At 46.8% G+C, this 21,159-nt stretch overlaps 1 protein-coding gene and 1 long non-coding RNA gene across 2 annotated transcripts in view; one reads left to right on the top strand and one right to left on the bottom strand.

The window, feature by feature from the left end:
* Positions 1-7,794, top strand: part of LOC135378215 (uncharacterized) — a 159,552-nt gene extending 151,758 nt beyond the window's left edge. Inside the window, exon 3 of the mRNA XM_064611160.1 lies at positions 2,961-7,794. Within this exon, the coding sequence (XP_064467230.1) occupies positions 2,961-4,065 (1,105 nt within the window). The 3' untranslated portion in view covers positions 4,066-7,794. The remainder of the gene's footprint in view (positions 1-2,960) is intronic.
* The window catches only part of LOC135378216 (uncharacterized), a 117,386-nt gene extending 105,447 nt beyond the window's left edge, over positions 1-11,939 (bottom strand). Inside the window, exon 1 of the long non-coding RNA XR_010418313.1 lies at positions 11,852-11,939. This is a non-coding gene — a long non-coding RNA (uncharacterized LOC135378216). The remainder of the gene's footprint in view (positions 1-11,851) is intronic.
* Positions 11,940-21,159: the final 9,220 nt, after the last annotated feature.

Genomic DNA, 21,159 nt, shown 5'->3' with positions numbered 1-21,159 from the left:
TTAGCATAGTGCACATGTTTTTTCCGATTACAACGCTCAGCAGCACTGCTGACACGGTCACGTGAGGTAGGAAGAACATGTTTTTCGAGTGGAAGACAAAGTTCATTTCTGCATGGTAGCAAAATATAACTTATATAAGCTATACCATTTGTATGCGTGTGTAGAAAAGTAAATGTAGATGTCATTGCAACAAAAATACTAAAAAGGGGATAATTCGACTTATCCCCTTATTGCATACAGAGGTTCAATTACAGAGCACAGTGTTGACGGAGATAAAGGACTCAAGTACTGTTCTATGTATTGCTCAGCAGCTATCGATAGAGTCATTGCCATTGCCTTCACGTCTTACGAATTGTGATAGTAAAGTGAGCAATTAAAAACCCTAATTAAAAACAATTTGCAGCGATACCTGGGGATGAAAAAGAGCATTACATTACTCACACGTAGTGTGAGAACTTCGTTGGAAATCATGCGCATGGCGTGAAGCCAGTGATGGCTGCAGAACGGCTTTTATGCCGGCTCTGGTGGCGGTGGCGGAGTGGTTTTGGTGATGTCGAAGGCAGATTGCTGTTGTTGGCCTCACAGCCTCATGCACTTGTTTTAAGTACCATGGGTCTCGATGGCCAGCACACCAATAGGAGATTGCCTCGATTGATAAATAATTCCTTGCTTTACGTCGAGAGTCAATGAGAAACGCCATAGTGGACAGTCTGTGGATTAATTTTGCCCACCTTTATCGTGCGTTGAAATCTCAACACACGGTCCACCGTGTCAAAGGATTTTGTATACTGCCACCAAATTGCTGGCCTCCTCGGCCGGGTTCGAACACACAACTTTGGGATCAGCAGGCGATAATCTCATCGGCGATAAGAATGCGCTCTGATCTTTGTGATAAAGACTTCTAAAATAGCTCGTCATTATCTGTGAAAACGAGCAGCAAGCACCAAAATTACGCGGGTTACAGCAAGTAACGGAAGGACGTTCGTTGAACCGGAATTCGTCGCGGGAATTTTATATTTTCCTGCGAAGTGTATAAGTGCACATGTGGACGTAGCGCATGCTCAGACGCGTGGAATCTCCTCAGAAATGTTCGTCGATTTTTTATTAAAAAAATCAGATTCTCTTAACACCTCTGCGAACTCGCACAGCGGCTGATTCGCAACATCTCTATGTACTGGACGGGAATGCGTGAGAAATGCCCGATGTCAAACATAGTCTAGCATTTTGTGGCCGCTGTGATATGCACGAATATTACTTATATACTACTAGTGATAATTTATCCTGCCAAAGTGACAAAAAGATCAGATAAACTGATCAGGGGAATAATCAATACACGCGAGACTTATTTCACGTAATAATCGCGTCGAAGTGTTCCCGTGTATATCTTTGGGTTCCATCCCTGTTTTACCCGTGTGCCTGCTTCACTATAATATCACATTAAGATATAATCGAGGGCATCCTCTCAGTTATAACTATGTCCCCCAAATGTTTGATGTCTAGTACGTATACGGAGCTAGTATTCAGAACCACCAAATGTCTGTTCAATCCCTTCTTTTCTTTTCTTTTTCTGGAATACCGAATACCCGGTTTATTGCCCAAGTTACTGGCGTAGTGGTTAGGATTATCGCCTTCCACGCGCAGAGACTGGGAGGTGACGCGGGTTCGAATCCCGTCACCGGCTGTGCTGTTTGGGGTTTTCCCCTGGGTTTTCCGGCAGACTTTCCAGACGAATGGCGGTACAGTTCCCTCTGAAATCGGCCCAGGACGCATACTTACCCCCTGTCCTCTCTCCATCTGTCTACGATTCTACGCTGCTCATAGCCACAGTTGCTTCGCGGCGCTAACGTGGAATTTAAAAAAAAAGAATCCCAAGCACTTGGTGATTCCCAAGCAGTATGAATAAATACCTGAAGTACCTGATCATTTCGTTCATTTCACAGTTGAGGTAAATGCGTACGATCAACTTCGCGTTCGATTCGCGTTGGGCGACCGCAAAATACTGTGCCGCGTCACACTACGTCCCTTCCTGTGCGCCGTGCCACGCGAAACTTGCGAAGAGACGTCGTGCCGTTGGTGAACCTTATAAGCACTTTGAGGAACTTAGCCTCCACCAAGCGGCTAGCTAACCCATATCTCTTATGCCTACGTCTGCCAGTAGACACTAATCCATGTTTTCAGCATTTGGTATACCCGTATCTCGTGCTTCCAAGTCCGAAAAGCGGACGAGATCCCTGGACTAGGATTTGAATTGTGATTATGATGATGATGGCGATGATGACTGTAGAAAAAAAGCACCCTGGATTCGGCTTAGCCGGATCCGAATACTTTGTGCCGAATATAGCATTCAAAGGAATCAAAAGAGTGTTCACAACGTGAAAATTATGTAGAAAAAAAAGTCTACTTTTTGCAATAAAGATATGATTTGTAACAGCTCTGCTAGTAGTGTATGGAAGTAGTAATGATGATACATAAAAATACCCCGACGAATATAATTTAGCCATGATAGAATCAGTACCTCGTATAATTGTCAGTCCTCAACACGAATATCACTTTGTTTACCGCTGCTGAATTGGAACTGAGCCGCTAAGGATAAACCTGATCCAAAAGCTGTCTATACAGAAGTCAGAGTAACAGTATACATGATTTCGCACCAGTACTACGCCGATGAGACAGCTTTTGTGATTTCGTGTCCTACGTCGTACTATGTCGCTCTCACTAGCTAATGGCCTGCAATCTCACCCATCGCGCTTGGTATTCCTCTGCACACGTGGAGGACCGGAACATAACGAGAGGTTTCTTTGCCTTGCACACCTTTTTGTCTAATGAGTGTACTCCAGCAGGCATTTTGTTACAGAAAGGTTAATATTTTGACGCGAATCCGACTGCACATCAGAGCTGTGTTCATATAGGGGTTAAGTCAAAGAGTGGAGTCTAATTTCTCTCTTATTCTTTATCTGCAGGCGGGTGCAAGACCTCTTGTCCAGCCCTCCCCCGATGGCATCTTCCCCGGTAAACTACTCCTCGCCGCCGTTCCGCGAGGACATGGTCTCTAGTTCTAGTGCGGCCGTCCGTTTAAGCCTTTTGTCCTGCGTCGCAGCTGGAGGCTCGGTCGGTGGCGTCTTCATCATATCCGCCGTCGTAGTGATGGAACCTCTTCGCGCCCGTGGCAACGCCTTCCTTGCTTCGGCTGCCCTTGCTCACTTGCTTGTGTCAGCCGTGGTTCTGCCATCTATGTGCGTCGCAATCCTGGCCAACGTGGCCCAGGACTCCGGTTTGTGTCGCTTTCAATGGGCCTTAGTCGTCGTCTGTTTCTTCGCTTCCGTCCTCTCGTACGCCTTTCTCTCATGTGAACTGCGCGCTCGAGTTTCGTCTTCACCAGTGACTCACCGTCTCTGCTGGACAAAGTCTCGTGTGCTGTTAGCAGTTCTTTTTTGCTGGACATCTGCGATAGCACTCGCTGCGGCGCAGCGTGCCTTCGACGTTGGACCCAATTTCTGCAGTGCCAACGGGATCTTCCTCCTCCCGGTTCACGTGCCAGTTGCTTGCGTCTTCATCGGACTACCTATTCTAGTCTCGGTCATTTGCTTCGCTTGCACAGCGTGCGCCCTTCGACGCAATGATCCAGCTGACTCTTGGGCGAGAGAGCTGTTGCAGAGCCATGTCACCGTGTACGTTATGACGATAGCCATGTGGGGTCCTGCCGTAGTCGCCGCAAGCGTGTCCCTGGCTCGCCCGGTGGCGTCACACCTCATCGACGCGGCTTGGTGGATGGCCCTCTCTCACTCATGCACGTACAGTTACATCTACGCTGCGACGCACCGGACGTTCAGGGTAGCCTTTGCGAAACTCTTTTTCTACTGTTGCTGCAAGAGCCACGTGACTTTCTCACGGCCTTCGACACGCGAGCAACGGGGAGGTCAGACCCCGTCGGGAAGTTCGGGATTACGGGTTCACATTATCCCAGCCATGAATATCTACTCTGCGAAAAAAGAGGCATATTATGGAGGGGGACAGTCCAAGCACTGTTCCCAGTCCAAGTCACTACACTGCAGCTATGACCTTTAGCGAATGTGTGGATATTGGGTGTAACTGCCTCAGTACAACGAACATCCTGTGAACGTCAGACGCTCTGTGAACAATACTGAGGTGTTGCATCTGTGTGTGTGTGCGCGCGTGTGTGTGTGTAGCCATGACGTTGGCTTCAGTCTCAGGTCGTGCAGCTGGCGTTTGAGTCATCGAGTCGGCGATGGCTTCTTCTCTTGTAAATATCCTCATATCAGCTGATTTATGTGCTTAGCAGCCTCGTGAAATCTACGGCGTTTCCAAGCAAATGAGTGGTATACAGGATCCTTTACCCATACCAATGGTGCTTCTATATGGTTAGAGGAGTACATCTGGAGATAGTGGTACAGTATAGTCGCCGCACAGTGTACCCCCCCCCCCGTCCCCCGTCTACTGTGCTTGACCTTTCGTGACGCAAAGCTTGTACGATACACTTGCTACCAACTGATATAACGTGGCCACCTATCGTCTACACGCATACAACGTGCCACTGCAGATTTTCTTTTGTAGCGACCAAAACTGTCCTAGATTGTTGCGAAGTAGTTGCGCAAAGTTCATCATTGACGCACAACACCATACGGGAAAGAAAGAGGAAGAAAAACGCACGATGCCTACAAGAAATGTGTTCCGCTGGTTGCATAACTGGACCGGGGGGTAGAACGTGGATATCCGCATGTAATTAGAGCCCAGAGTTTGAAATAATGCGCAGCGTTTAGTGAAGTCTACAAACTCTGTATACCACTTTTGAAAAGATACGGCCAGGTCGTTTATTTGAAGGGGTCCCTGACTAGGTTATGCGCGTTGTACGGTACCCTGGCCCTGTAGAGGATAACAAACCAAACGCGGAATTCCTCTACAAGGAATGACGACCATGTGCATGTGCACGATAACTTATGGACGGTATCACGGAAGCACAGACTCGTTCAACGATATCGATTACTCCCTGTTGTAAAACTTTGAATGTTTTCTTATTCCGTGTTAGCGCCGCGAAGCAACTGTGGCTATGAGTAACTTGTAATTGTGCACGTTTGACTTCGACTCACCCGAGTACACCACAAAAGCTTTCGACAAAATTCGATATCGACGACAAAAGTCTCTGCGACAAAGAGCTCATTGCTTTTCGGAGGTCGATATTTTAAAGGAGACAAAACGTAGCTGAACTGTAAATCGATCTATAGACCTGGAGGTAATGGGGGACAGATAATTCTTTCCGATGGCTCCTTGTTCAATTTAAAATTTAATGCTGAGATTATATACCCCTCGCGATAACGCATCACCGCCGTGTGCCGTATTTCGCATGGGCCCACTTCCTTTCGAAGATAGCAGCGTAGCGCATTCAACTAAATACCCCAGGCCACAATCTACGACAATAATGACACACTGAAGGCGCCTTTAGCCCTCTTTCTTTTTTTTTCCTCCTAAACATTCATCGATCCATACATCCATGAAGACAGTACAGTCAGGTCAACCGCCCGATATCGAAAGGGAAAAAAAAAAAAACGACGTTATAAAATTCGGCAGTCAGGAGTGGTCTAGAGAGCCCTGTAGCCTTCACTCTGGAAGCTAATTTCAGAAGTGGAAGGCGTGTACCATAAGCAAGACGGCACTTGCACAGCAACCTCGTTAAAGAGTACTTTTACACGTATAATGTCACCAATGCTTCTAACGTCACAATGCTACATCTCGACAACGGGCTTCTTCGGTGTGGCATGCGCATAGCTTTCGCCCGATGTCAGGTGCCCAGCAATGTACCACTGCTTGCGCACGTGAGCATTTAGCACATTTAATGCTGTTCAATCGCTTTGTCTCAAGCTGTCACGTAGACATATCTCTTCTCTTGCTTCTTACAAAGAGCTGCAGCGTTAGCTTAGGATTGCACTAGACTGCACAGCTGCGGCACGCACATTCGTCTAGTCGTAAGGGCTTCGTATAGTAATGAAGAAGGAGTGCGTGTCACTCCGGGAGGTCATGTTGGGCTTCTCGTGTGCTGTAGGAAACGATCGCAGGTAATCTGAACATCGGTATGCAATAAGGGAAAAGTCGACATATCCCTTTCTCAGTGTCGTCACTGCGGTTTGCTTCTAACTAGTAATATCGAAAGAAAATCTAGTACTGTGAGTACCGTGTCACCCTCATTTCGCGGCGCTTCGTGTGATTCGAGGGTATAGGGTTTCGGTCCTGCTTGGGAACGACAACTTTATTTTTGCGACGGTGATTGGGGTGTTTCATCGTCACATGCGGTACTCGACCCCACTGCTCGTGGTTTAGTTTGGTGAAAATATAATCATCAAGCCTCAGAGTGAACCTCACAGCCTTGCACTAGCTGGGAAGCTTGCCGCAACATGGACGGATAAAGCGGCGGAATACGATAACTGCCGCGTACATTTATACATATCAACATAGAACGCATTCAACGCACGGTTATATCGGACGGTTTTGTAACACACTGGCAAAACTCACATAGTATTTTTTAGTGTTCAGTGAGTGGAGCTACTATGTGGTAATAAGTAACCTATAATTTCCCCCGAAAGACAGACTTTACAAACAAAGCGCCTCGATTTTATAATTTAAAAATACTCGCCATCATGGTAATTTTGTACCATACTATGTATTTCGGTCGTTATTTTCAAATGTTTACAAGTATCACGCACAATAAACCTGATAGTCGTTGCTCCGCTATTTGCATTTGCCGACTGCATTGCTATCAAAATTTTACTGGAAAAAGTATTGTGTTTCCTATACGTCGAAACCCATGTTCCATTTAAGAAAGTCATTAAGTAAGTTTTGTTCGTTTCCGACTATCTGGCACATTCCTGTACGAAGAAGCACCTTGTCGTCCCTATAGGTGATCACATGAGGCTTCCCAGCATTAAGCTTTGTTCGGCTTCCCCCATATTGCGCATAAAGTTTTAAGCCTTTTTGTATCGAGACTGGAGTGCAAAGCACGTGCTAGTGCAAGACGTCACCTGCTTTTATCTCTTTTCTGCTTTTATTACCATGCCACGATAGTGGTTTTCCTTTGTATCTCTCTATCATATTGTGACTTGGGCACATGATTTATATTATTGTATTGAGGTATGTCTTGGGTGACCATATATCTCAATGTAAAAAAACGGGCCATAAGAGTGAAAGGAAGAAAGAGAGAAAAAACAGAAACAAGGAAAGCTTCCTAATCAGAGAGTTGCGTCGAAAACACACACGCGTTTCTTCACCGTTTCAAAACAATGACGGAAGGTGGCCAATCCAGGTTATACGATCGTCCTTAATTCAGAAACACAAAAGTTTCCGTGCATCCGTCTCCGCGCAAAAGAAGGTCCTGGTGTACCTCTGGTCACCCAGGTATAACGAAGTACGACGTACGGGGGTTGTAGTCTTTCCTCCGATTCTCACTTCACTTCGAAACGCAGAAACGATACCGCTGACAGTAGACAGATCATCTATAGTCCAGTTTAGAAGTGGTGGCAGTGAGGAGGAAATTATGGACAATTCCCATGAGCAATGTGAACCGGAGTTGCAATCGTTGTTAGAGCGCTTTACAGGAAGCTGACCTACATTTAAAAAAAAACAAAAACGCATAGTGTCACATCCATTTCGACATACTTTGCCATACGTGTAACTATACGTGTAACTTGGTGTGCCCTTGCATGAGGCAGCGTAAGACTCCTGATTTGGGCCTTGTCGAGGCATTCCAATGCGCATGTCACGTTTTCCACACAATTCGAAGTATATATCGCAGTAGCGCAAAGAAAATATCAGAATTTCCGTTTCGAACGACCGTAATTGTGAACCGAGTTCAGGCTTAGACATAGTCGGATGCAATTCTGACTGCTGCGTAGCAAACTACGCATCAGCCAGAATTGGCTGACCAATCGTGGCAACATGACAAATGTACAGTGACACCTACCCCGCCCCTGTATCGCGCAAAAACTGACGCTGCTTATTTTTTTACGTTTTCTTCTGGGAAGTTGTGAGGTGCTTTAGCTCAAGCTGTGGCACAGCAGTCTCTCTTTCGGGCATTGAGTTCATACCTTACGTCTACCGAATCTAGTGTGAGTGACAAGCTCCCTTCAATTCCTCAGCTGCGTCGGCCACTGAGCCATACAGGCTTGGCAGTTGCCATAGCCACAAACACAGTTGATCTCCAGGCATCACCAGTAGATGAGTCCATGAATGTAGAACTCACAATGGGCGACTTGCTGTTAGTCAACCATAGTCAGAGGCGTCATTCTGCACAAGATGCAGATGCATAACGTGGCAAGCTATCACAAATGTGGGCCCGAAAGTCAAAACCATACTCTTGAATTTGGTAAATCGGTTCCTGGACCAGCAGAATAATTCCTGTGGCGTGGAAGTCTCCAGTTCTAGTCACTGTCCTCAAACCCAGAAAATCTGCAAACGTCATAGAGTGCTTCCGGCTTAGAAGCTGAACGGGCTGAGATTCCAAAATCGCTTGTGCTGAGCCGGCTGCAGTGGTTCCTAGAGAGTAGAAAACTTCTTCCGCACGCAATTACAGGCTTTAGACATACACGTAACACCACGTGCATCATCCATCTGGTGTCACATAACGAGGAGGAGAACTTGCCTATGGCCACATCACGATGGCCGTATTTTACGGCCATCGTGAATAACACAGATGGACGTACGACATCGTGAACCACATGCACGTGCTGTATGCACTGTACGAAAAGCAAGTCCGTGGCCACATGCTGAACTGGATTGCTGATTTACTTAACAGACCGGATACAGTTTATGAGGTTGGTCACGTCAACAATACCCACTTACTGCTAGTCGGCATTAAGCCCCACTCCCCCAAGCCCCATCACATTAAGCCCCACTATCTTATTTCCTTTCTACGGCGAGGCGTGCATGTCAGCATGTGTGAAGACTGCATATGCATGCGGATGTGAGGAAGACAATATATTGTGAACGGGCGCCGATGCTTGCATACCATTTACCAGCCCTGCATGGTTTACGTGCAACATCTGCAACACCCCTATGGCGTATCCTGATAAGGAGAGTCACGCTTTCCCGAGGTCGTACCGAGAGCTTCACCGAACCTTTTGCTGAAGCACAAGGACCACCTGTGGCATCTAGAGACGCTAGAGGCGTTTTGCCACTACACTCGTCTACCAACGCGTCACAGGGGATCCCTCTAATTCTAATAGGTTCAAACTATCATCGATCCCGTTCGGGTATCCATAGGTGTGTAATCTCACTCAAACGCGAAATTAATCCAGGCTCACAGTACATATGAAGTGTAAGAAAAACGCTGAAACACACGTCTTTCGACTACTGACTCTGGAGGGGGAGTACCACAAAGCGAGGAGACAGATCCGCGTCGCGAAACGGGTGAACCGGCGGTCTTTTTATCTCAAGCTCTCATGTGCACACGTCATCCATTTGGTACACCTACGCTCGGCCACTGCTGCAGAACTACCTTCAGCGCCATTCTGTAGGTCGCCACGGTACCAGCCATACACTCCTGAGTCATCTCCAGCGATTTTGAAAGTGGCCTTACCGCGCTTCATACGGTGAATTGTACAGTGCTGGACACAAGTTTACGAAACACGCTTCAGTGCGTACCTTCCTCAGAGTGACACGCTAGTAGCGAATGGCACCGTGCGGACATGGAAGCAGGTGACTAGCACATGTCTATAAGTCCGTGTGGTCCCATTCGCCGCTAGCGTGTCACTCTGAGGAAGGAATGCGTCGGAGTGTGTTCCGTAAACTTTTGTCCAGCACTGTACAAGCAGCCTTGATTAAAAGTAACGAAGTCCGGGGGCACCAAGGCCACGTCAGCATTAGTGGCAACGAAGTAGCTGAACGACTATCGCTTCATATCCACCAACGCTCGCCCACGCAGCAAATCCACTTCACTGGGCGCGAAGAGTGTGCTCGGTGTCATCTGAAGCCGAATCTCAATGCTTCACTGGACTGCTCAGAGCCCCACCGAATACTTTCGCGCAGGGGCATCGGAAGGTGGGGGAAAGGGGGGAGCCCCCCTCCCCGAGTTCAGGCTGTGGGGGCCACCCTCTCTTTCTAATAGAGGAAATTCGGGGGCAGGATGTTTTGCATTCCGTATTACAAGGCAGGTTTTTACAGGGTTTGCATGTTCACCTGTATGAATTGTGCTTCCTGTATAGGAACAACCTGTTACTTGACAAACATCTTCACTGGTACCGTCACTACCCTTCTGACATAACATATATTCCAAAACGTAAAGATGTTCATTTCTGATACTCGAATACCATTTTCTAATTAACTGAATGCCCCAAGTGGAAGTGTTTCACATATTTGAAGACATTCTGCATCGCGTGTAGCATGTGCCGTTCGAGTGCGCCCTTTCTCTGCATGCAGAAATATACCAATCCTTGACCTCGTACACCCTGTGGCGAGGGACCTCCGACGCCCCTGTTTTTCGCGGACGTCCAGACCACTGGAGTTACTGCTTCAGCAGTCCCGGCTTAAAGTCCCCCTTGGCCACGCGTTTTCGCATCGTATCGGAATAGCTGCCTCACCACACTGTTCAGTATGTGGAGTGCCACAGGACATGGAGCACATACTGCTGAACCGTGAGTGTTTCAGCAAGTCGTGACGGGTTTCAGAGTGCCTTGGATGTGCTCTAAAACCCGTCTCTCGACATCAAGAAAGTGCTCGGAGCGCGACCAGTTGTGCATACCGGTAAAGCTGTGTTCCACTGTCTGACTTTATTCGTCAAGACCGTAGCGGAGCACTCATCGTAACAGACATAAGTATCGGCATAATTCAAGCGTCTGGAGTAGCCGGCCCAATGTAGAATCGGGCCAACATATTTTCTTTTCCTAAGCAAATAATTCGCTGCTTCCTGGGGAAAAAAGCGAACAAGCATCGACCAAAGCTATAGTATGAGTTTGTCAAGCGACAGGAAGGTTGTTCCTAGCCACTGCAGTTGAAACTGCACGATACCTTCGACAGCGAAAGAAAAAAAAAGACCTCAAACTCTCACTGTGCCTTCGCCTGGTATGAGCGCTTTGTTGGCAGGGTTCAGATTAGATAAAAGTCCGATTCCGTAGACATAACCTCACAACCTTGTTTCTTCACTTTTAGCTTCTGGGTTCTCACCTTTTCCGTCATCACGTTTAAACGGTAGTTTCTACGTGCTTCAATGCAACAGGTAATTCCAGTTGCAGATCATTCAATTTTAATTTTTTTAGTCCATTCTACGATGCTGTGGTTGGCCTCAGCTGGATAATAGACTACACTATATCGTCCTTGAGCACTGACGCGGTACACGAGGCGTCTTACTGTTGCAACGTCAGTGATATACAGGGGTGGAGTGATTTGTCATATCCAAGAAAAGGGTCGTAAAGTGACAGCCCGAACGCAAAGCTGCTGCCACATGACTGCATAGGATGCTCAAAATAGACGCGCAAAATATTTCAGTCAAACTCGCAGCAAGTCACGCATAACTTAAGTTTCCTAAGGCCTCTTCCCGGTGACATCATCGACACTGCTTCCGATTATTGCCTCGTGAAGGTTCAGGGCTACATACCATTACACCATTTGTTAACTATGTTTTTGGCAACTTTTAAAACAGCCCTCGGTCGTCGTTATTTCTGTCATACACCCATGTGACGTCAGCAAAAGCGTGCTTGCTTATGCTTACGTCACACAAAGCCGAAGCCGGATGTGCATATGCGGTATATACGGACACAGTTTGAATTAGCACATGTTTGCGAATACGGTGAAACGGTGAAATGTGCACTTAGTGCGAAAATGTTAAGAACTGTCTATAAACAATGTTACTCACCCGATAAGTAATACACAGTTGAACAGCACACTTCCTGAGAGTCATATGAAGCCGAGCTGCGACCAACCGTCTTCTAGTCCTGTTGGAAACACTTCGTTGACACGTGCGTTCCCAAGCGGCACAGTCTATACTGAAAGTTCAAATGTGCATCGGGGTGTTGGTTGGCGGGTAACTTATCAGCGCAATGTCTCATTTCTCGGAGCTGTCCACGAAGAAAACAAAACAATCTTGATCGTGAGCTGCGGCTCCTATCAGTCTAGGTGACGGTGTGTTTAACCGGTCGGACAGACAGCAAAATAAATGTAGAATAGTAACCTGATCCCGCATGTAAACAGATTTACCCGCTTGAAACATTGCTGTGATGCGAAGTTAGAACACACTTCGCGAGTGTGTTCTAACTCGCGAAGAACAGCGGACATTACATAAAAATAGTTTAGAATACCTCATGCATACCGTGAAGAGTCCACGCGATGCCCGGAAGCTTTACACGCATGCTCTTCCCGTTCCAAATTCTGTACAATTCACCCTTTCCAATTGTCGTATTTACTCGCATAACTGACGCAGCATTCTACTCAAAACTGTAGTGCCACAGGGTGAGCTGTAAGTCTGCAGGAAAGATGGCTGCGATGATGCGTGAACGATAACCAGCCATTGCAGTAAAAATACACATACATCCTACACTGGTGCCTTTTCCAGTATTAAAGATCGGTGAGAAGTATTTAACACTCGGTTCGCGATAGAGAGCCGCGGTATTCTCTGGTTTACTTTTTTGTGTCTCCCACAGAGATGCAGCGTGAATGAACCAGTTTCGTTACCATGAACATGTGCTTTGCAGATCACGGCCTCAGCCAACGTCACCTAGACTAAACACGATCTAATCGTCACTGGAGCCTGACGTGCTCTTAATGATATGCTGACGTCCATCTAATGATAACCACGTGATCTTCAGTCTGTATAGCGTTGACTCAGCAGTAGTTCCCGCCTCCGGTTCCGTAGACCTGTCGATCCGACCGGTACCATACCTTGTCACTTATGACTGCTATAGCATTGAAAGCCGCAGTTCGACATGTGCTCAAGCATGTCGAAGGGACGCTGACTGGAAGACGAAAGCCATTATCTCAAACTTACCCAAGTAGCATTACATATTGAAAGGACAAGTGTGTAGGAAAAGCTGGTAGGTGCGGAACGTCACGTTGAGTGAACAGAAAAATAATTTCGCCCTATAAGTGCACCTCTATGCATCCTTACTTCCTATACTACGTGCTGCTCGAAGTGCTGAAGGCGAAAGTTGAAGGTGGCACTAAAGTACACCGAATAACATTAGAAAACCCCACCCAACATTCACTATATAGCTTGTTGACTGAAGCAAAAACTTTCGACATTGTGTCTTTGTTTGAGCCGCATTTTAACAATCACAGTTGCGTCAAGGCACCTTTGTCAGATAGTGATCGCTGCTGCCATGATGAGTAAGAAAATGTCATTAAGTCACTGATGGGATTCTGCTGGGCGCGTGTGACCACAGGTGGAACAATAGGTCGCGCTAATGGCGCACAAACGGAAGGACGCGGAAGGCTCCTTGTGTGCCTCAGTGACGCTACGTTAGAAGCTTGTATGGTATCTTCAACCCTAGAGAGAGAGAGAAAAAAAAAAAGTAACCGCAAAACGTCCATACTGCTTGAGAACATCAGCGGTAACCTCGCAGCGGTATCGTTGCAACAACAGCAATTATGAATGATGATGGCATGAGGTATTTCTCCTAGCAAGTATTGGCTGGCTGTACAAATATTGCTGGCTGGCAAATACTACAACACCAGAAGACACACATTTTTTTCCGGTTCGTTGCCCACACCGTGAAGAGCCGAAGTCAATTCGTACACACACACACACACACACACAAAGACAAGAAGCTGCTGAGAGAAATGTGAGAACCATGCCAGGAGGTCCCCTCTGAGCACAAACGCATGTGCTTAGTTTGGTTTCATTGTCAAGGGAACTGTATGCGACGGTATGTGAACGTAGAAACCGAAAGACATCAGTAAAGCTGTGCTGCGCCTTTCACTTGCATCACTTGTCGAGCTCATGCTGTTCGGTTTAGTTGGTCGTTCCGAAGTACGTTGCATAACAGAGATAATAATAATAATTGGGGGTTTACGTCGCGAGACAACTCCATAACATTAGCAGATCGGAAAGTGTTCGCGACAAGGGTTCCGAAAACGTGATAATCCAACCTTGCCATCATTTCGAGTGGCTGACGTCATATTCCTGGTCTGTGACCTCGACAACGTTCTTTATCGTATCGTGTTCGTAGAGTGCTTCCGATCTACTAAAACGCGCTAATTGCGCACTTAGTAAAATTCGTGAAAGGGTTTCGATGTTATTAGTGAGTTTTAGTATAACGTACGCAAAGGCGACAGCGTACGATATAGTAAAACCTACTATTTAGTTGTAACGATCTAACGGCTACGTATATTTATAGCACTTTGTGGCGCAGAAAGCCGTGATTCACATTCTATGTCCGTGTAAAACTATTAGTTTCCATATCAAGAATTGCAATGTCATAATCGTAGCAGATTTTCAAGTGGCCGAATGGGTGTGGTGATGCAAATGAACGGCGAAGGTAACGGGTGACGGCCTGGAAGGGAAAGCAGCACATGCCATTCGTTTCGCGTTACGCCACGAATCTGCGTGGACTGAGAACGTGCGCGGGTGCGATCGGATATGTGAAGTAAAAGAAACTGTTGTTATGTGCGCATAAAAAATAGGACGAGTGCTTAAACCTATGAGGGTGGTTACAAAAGCCGGACTCTGAGGGATTCTGTCCTTTGCAAGGAGGAACGTCGGATGTAATCTCAGCACACGACTTCCTCAAGGAAGAATGCATACTGATCTCAAGATCAGCGAGACTATGATCCGTGGAGGAAAGCGCAAAAGTGGAATCAGTGTAACATCTTAGCATTTGATGCGCACGGTCTTTTTTAAGAAGCAGGGAAGGATTGTTCATCGCTTGTAAACAGTTATGAAGTGTGCCAAAAAGTGCCACAAATTATGTATCCGTACTGAAGATGCCTTAGCAATGGGCGGAAGACAGAAGACACAACACGAAATTGTGTCTTCTGTCTTCCGCCCATTGCTCGGGCATCTTCAGTATGGGGCTCATCCACCAGCTCGCCTGCACCTACGCCATTTTGTCCTTCACCAATTATGTCCAGTTTTCGTAAAATGCGTACAGGAACACCTGACCAAAGTGCATGTTCGTTTTGTCTGAAGAATACGATGAAGATTTGGAGCACTGCAGTTATGCTCTTGGAAAAGATATGCCAGCGTCGTTTGCCGACCTCGGGCTCCACAACCGAGCCATAGACGTTTAATTTGCTGTGAGTGCTGGTGTTTCAAGTTTTACAAGTTTTGCATGTCTCGAGCAACACAGGATATATGTGCGTGCAACATGTGTTTGTGACAATATTAAAATGGTATCACATATTACGTCGTCCTGGCATTTAGCACGAGGGGCCAAGCTAAAAAATAGCAATGAACTACAGTCGAAAAGAAATTATCTTAAAGTATATTTTTACTGTCGTACTAGAAATAACAAAGTAGCGACGTAGCTTTGATGCCTCCGACAAGAGTCCCCGTATAGGGAATCACATAGGTCTGCGTATAGCGTACTAACAAATTAATGTGTGATAAACGACGCCCATAAAATATACCATATTGATACTATTCTTGGGTGGTTACAGTGCCGCTCAAGAAGCTCATCCGCGGAAGTATAGTGCTTTTCATTCTGTATTTGTCACCTCCTCTGTCCTTTTGACTGAAACAAAGCAAGCACTGTGTTGTCGACTTGGTTTGATGCTCGGCGTTTGAGACGTGTGTTACAACACGAAGGAGCTTGACTGCGTATACGCCCAAAGCCAACCACCGGATAGAATGATACTGTTTCTCTGAGAACATACCAACCGGAGTGGTGCTTGGCTAAGGGCGTGCATCGCGGTCCTGCTTCCGGAGTGTATATGACACACGCCGCTTTCTTGCTTTTTTGTCAGTATTTTGTACTTTGTAAAGCGCGAAGGCTATCGTTTACAGGTCAAGAACGTCCACAGTATGACGAAGAAGCAAGAACGAACAAAGTTCTAGCCGATCGGTCGCGATGACCACGAAACAGTTAAGATAAAGGCGAGCTAAGGTTCCGCGCTCCCGTCGGAGTGCTCTTGAGCCGCAAATTCAGTACAGTATACGGCTGAACAACTGCCATTGTTCTGCTTAACAACGCCTTAAAATGAGTTCCGCGACACTTGAACCACCCGACGCTTCACAAAGTTCGACGAAAGTGCCAAATGCCTTACTGTAACTATGTCTAGTATATACTTGTAATGGTTGTACATCTCTTTGTATTTGCTTTCATGCAGATCTGCTTGTTCTGGGCGATGGTCTTGACTATGGATGTAGTGTCACGTGCTTTTCTATGTCTCTCTAATGCCGCCTGCGATCGCCGCCGAGGAGTTTCTCGGGCAGCGATCCAAGTGTCGTGGTTGTGTCTCGGGCTGTATCATACCTCAATATTTTTTGTGAACTGTTTGCTAAGAATAAAGGAGAGGTTTCATTTTTACCGTAGTCGTACTTGCTCATTATTCGTCACTAACTTTCATGCATTGAGGAAGGAAGGCGTTCTATTCCACAGAAAACTGAACCCTGGAGCCAACTATCAGATGTCACCACTAGTTTTGCGGCAGGAGTTTTACAGCTGCCTGCATTATCATTTAAAGGATAGTTTCGGAATTCCTAGATAGGTGTGCTTGTAACGTGTCAAACTGCTTGTGAACAGATAATTCGTTCTTGAATACGTTATACATACGTACACCACTACCTCAGACGCTTTCAGACATATGTCGGCACAGTTCCCCTAGAAGTCGGCCCAGGACGCACATTTCCCCAGGGCGTCAGTCGTGACGTTGCCCACATACGTGAGGCCGACAACGGCAAGCCCTTTCACCATCACCACCACCACCACTACCTTCGCATATTCTTTACAAATGAACACCAAGAGAAATTCTACGTTCATCGGCACAAGAAGAGACCACGGGAATGTACAGTACGCCTTCGCAACATGCCCATAAAAAGGCATTCATAAAAAGAGAGTGTGTAGTCCCCTTGACTCTAGAGTAGCGGCTGAGAACCTGATAAGCGATGCTCACCACTCACATACTCTAGTATTCACAGATGAGACGACCGTACCAGAAGTGCTACTTGTGCGTTCTACATCTCATCAGTGAACGTGGCCTGGCAAGGGAGAACAATGCGTTACCCGATATTCTCTACGACTTCTGAACTCCTGGCTCTCCTACACGCAGCTGCTGCGGTCCAGGTGCGAGGGTTCGCCAGGGAAGTCCTTCTCACTGACTCGAGAAGCGCCGTATGGGACGTGATGAACCCCATGTGTGACAACATCTTAGCGCTCAGCATCAGAAGATCGTGCGCTCAGCATAAACTAACCGGAGGAGATATCCCGTTCCAATGGATTCCGTCCCACGTCGGTATCGGCGGCAACAAAAGCGCGGATCAGCTATCGTCCTTGGCACACCTGAGCTGCAGCCATGTTTACAAACTCCGGACGACACCGACAGGAAAATGGCCGTTCAGCAGCTTGTTGAACTGCTCCACCCTGGGATACAGGACATCATGCACCACCATCGCCCCCTTGTTTCCATGAAAAACCTCCCTCGAGGCATACAGGCCATGCTCCATAGGCTACGCATTGGATCTGCGTTCACCAACTCTCAACTATTCAAGATCGGCTCTAGGGGTGACGCCGTTTCTGGCCACTGTCTACAACCTGAAACAGTCGAGCACATCCTGCAGAGCATACCATTCTGCGCGCGAAGCCCATCTCCCTCACTCCAGCTCCTGCGCCACCCAGGATGAACGTGGGCTGCTATCTTTCTCCTTTACAACACCACTTATTCTTTGGTCTGTGAGCTACACCTTTGTTCCTACACTGAGTTCCGTTAGAGCTCGTGCTCTGTGTCGTCTGTCATAATTTTGTTTCTGCAGGTTGCACCCCTTTTGTTCCTGGTCGACGAGTTCCTTGCGATACGGAGTTTTTGGTTCTAGCAGATGGTCTATCACTGGCACAGATGACCTAACCCTCCTTCCCATTAAAAGTTCAGCTGGGCTATATCCATTGCTGAGTGGCGTCGCGCGGTAACTCAGAAGAGCCTGGCAGACGTCTACAGACTTTTTCAAGCTGCTCTTTATGATGCGCACTCCTGACTCGACAAAGCCGTTACTCTGGGGAAACTTTGAGCTTGATGTCTTATGCATGAAGCCCCATTACAAACCTGTTGAACTCTGACCCGTCCATGTTCTGAAACTGAGGGCCATTGTCACTAAACACAATTTCTGATGTACCATGACGGGCCACGACCATCTCTATAATGCACGACCATAACACTCGCACCTAGCCCCAGCGCCACTGATGTAGTTTCGCCAAGCGGCCGCCGCGCGTTTGTGGCGCTGAATACGGGACCCTCGGCAGACGACGCATGCTATGCGGATACCGCTGCTGCCGTCATTCGCCTTTGGTTTTTGCTATTTTTCACGCGGTGGACAGTGTTTGTCTCCAGTGCATGGTTTGTGATGGTTTGTGCATGGTGCAGACGTGATGGCGTACTGCACCGTCCCGCTTTGCAAGCCGAAGAAAGCAGTGTCGAACACAAGTATTTCACGGGAGAAGTGGCTCGAAATATATCGCGGCGAGTTGAGACAACACACAAGTAACTTCATTGCGAATTGCGATTGTTTCATTTCATACAGGGTGCACTTTATGGATGGCAGTGTGTACCATAAATAGTTTTATCTAATATAGCTGAGTACGTTTTACGCATCTCTCTCTAAAAAAAAAAAACGAATAATGAACCGTGGCCTCCGACCAGGGGTGGACATAAATGCATTTTTTGAATATTTAAATATCAATACAAAATACTTTGTTGAAAGGGGTGTTTAAATACTCTTCATAAATACTTTTCGATAGGAGTATTTAAATATACAGTATTTAAATGCCGTAACTAGTACCATAAATACTGTGATGAAGATGTCATCTGGAATTACAGAAATAGCGATGATCATAACAACAAGTCAGCAAGGAAAAATAGCATTTATTTGTTAGATTATCACGGTAATTTTAATATCAGAAGTTTTTGACTGCATCACTTAGGATTCTTGTGTTCGATCGTACAATCAGATTCGCAAAGGAGAACAGCATCTTCACTGGTGCCGATCAGCAAAGGCTTGCATTAAATTTGATGAAGATGCTTCGTACAACAAAGTAATCAGCCGCGACCATTGTCTGCAACAACAGCGAAAAACTCTCCATCTAAAATCGTTTTTCGCCTGCATGCTAGCTCGAACTCTGCGTGTTCTCGGCATTTCAAGGCCGAATACTTTAGCATCGGCGCAAAGCGCAAAATTCTCAGACGTGGCACCGTGGCTACGGTACCTACGTTTAGTGATCACGAAGTTTACACAGCCTTGCATCTCCCAGGAGAGCAAAGCGAACACAAAAACGGCACCAAAAGGTAGCGTCGCAGAAAAGCCATCATCAAGAAAAATTGTCAGAGCGGCTTCTATCCCAACAGCATAATAAAGGTTAGCAGAGCATTGTAATGGCAAACCACAAACGAAGAAAAAAAGTGTAAAAGTAAAATAAAAAGGGACCAATAAGTAGGAAAACAAAACAAGCAACTGCTGATTTAAAACTGAAGTGCTTGCTTATACAACAAATTCTGTTGGACGTCGTAACAGGTGTCAGTCATCTCTTTGCCAGGAACAGTTTCTTCTTACGGTCGCATTCACCCATTCTCTGTAACTGCCCTGTATGTTAACACGGAACGCCTCTCACGTGAAACGTAAAGTCTGAACGCGCTTGCGTCTGACAATCATAAACGCATGATAACTGGCCCAACACACAAGGTGCTGCTGCCAAGTTTATGTGTACGATGTACAGCACATAGTGCGCGAGTTTCACAGTTTTACATGCCATCAACGCTTCAGAGTACAGCCTATTTCTGAGTATTTAGTTTCAGAACTCTTAGCTCTACATGAACAGAGAACCTGCGACAATACACAAACATGTACGCACGAAGAATTAACCACAAGGACCACTCATATTGCACACAGCTTAGCTACAACAGGCGCTCTTCTGGGTCCCGCAAGTGGCGCCCCTGCCGGGCGCTCCGCGCGTAAATACGGCACTTCCGCTCCTCGAGGCGCGGACGGAAGTCCCATAGGTGAACGGGCGAGTGTTATGGTCGTGTATTATAGAGATGGTCGTGTGGCGGGCAAAGATTGCCTTACAGGTGCCCAATAATACTTTTCATTGATAAGTCCTTCAAATATGCTATCTCCGGGTACCTTGAAAAGTAGTCAGTTACCAGTAAGTACCACTTACCCTCAAGGTAGAATAAGTCCATAGCAACCTTCTGCCACGGCCTGTGTGGGAAAGCAGAGGGCATTAGTGGCTCGTGTCGGTTGGCAGCTTCTTGTACGCACTGATTACAAGACTTCACAAGCTCTCCAATTTGCTTTCACAGTCCCGGCCACCAGACAGATTCTTTTGCCCTTGCTCTGCATTTAACTATCCCACTTCTAACACCATGTGTTGTGGCACGCTCGCCTATAGTTTCGGATTGTGGCAATGAAGACGCGTGCGACTCCGTGTAGTCCCGCTCTAGAAGTGTTTTATTTTTTACACTCTTGTGCAATCAGATACATAAGATACATGCAGCGCCATTTCATAGAGGGCTTACAACACAGTTCTTATGCCGAACGTTCCGCTAAAGCAAGTAACCTTGTTCTCTTTCTGCAAGAGGCAGGTCTTGTCCTCTAGCCCTATGCACTCCCCGACGGACTCACGCACCCTCTACGCATCTCCACCATTCATCCTACATGCGTTTTTTCCCCCCTATGTAGTCGTGACGCTGCCCACTTCTGTGTGACCAACAACTGGAAGCCGATTCTGTCATTACCTCCCCCCCCCCATTTTTAAGAGTGATCGAAGTGACTGGTATTTGTGGGACAAGTAAGGGTACGTATTACTCTTTTTTTTTTGGAAAGAATGTCGGAAAACCCAGGGAAAACCTCAGACAGCACAGCCGGTGGTAGGATTCCAACCCCCCCCCCCCCCCCAGTCTTCAATACGACCTTGGAGTAACTACCAACGAGCGGATCCTTTTACCCACTCAGCCATGCCGCTGGTGAAGGGTAGATATTGTCGACTGGGCCAGCGGGGCTTGTGTACGCGGTGTGCGTGTTCT

This window comes from Ornithodoros turicata, chromosome 1 (genome assembly GCF_037126465.1).
Source record: "Ornithodoros turicata isolate Travis chromosome 1, ASM3712646v1, whole genome shotgun sequence".
Classification (NCBI taxonomy): Eukaryota; Metazoa; Arthropoda; class Arachnida; order Ixodida; family Argasidae; genus Ornithodoros; species Ornithodoros turicata.
Note: the sequence above shows the minus strand (reverse complement) of the source record. Positions and strands in the feature narration are given on the sequence as shown.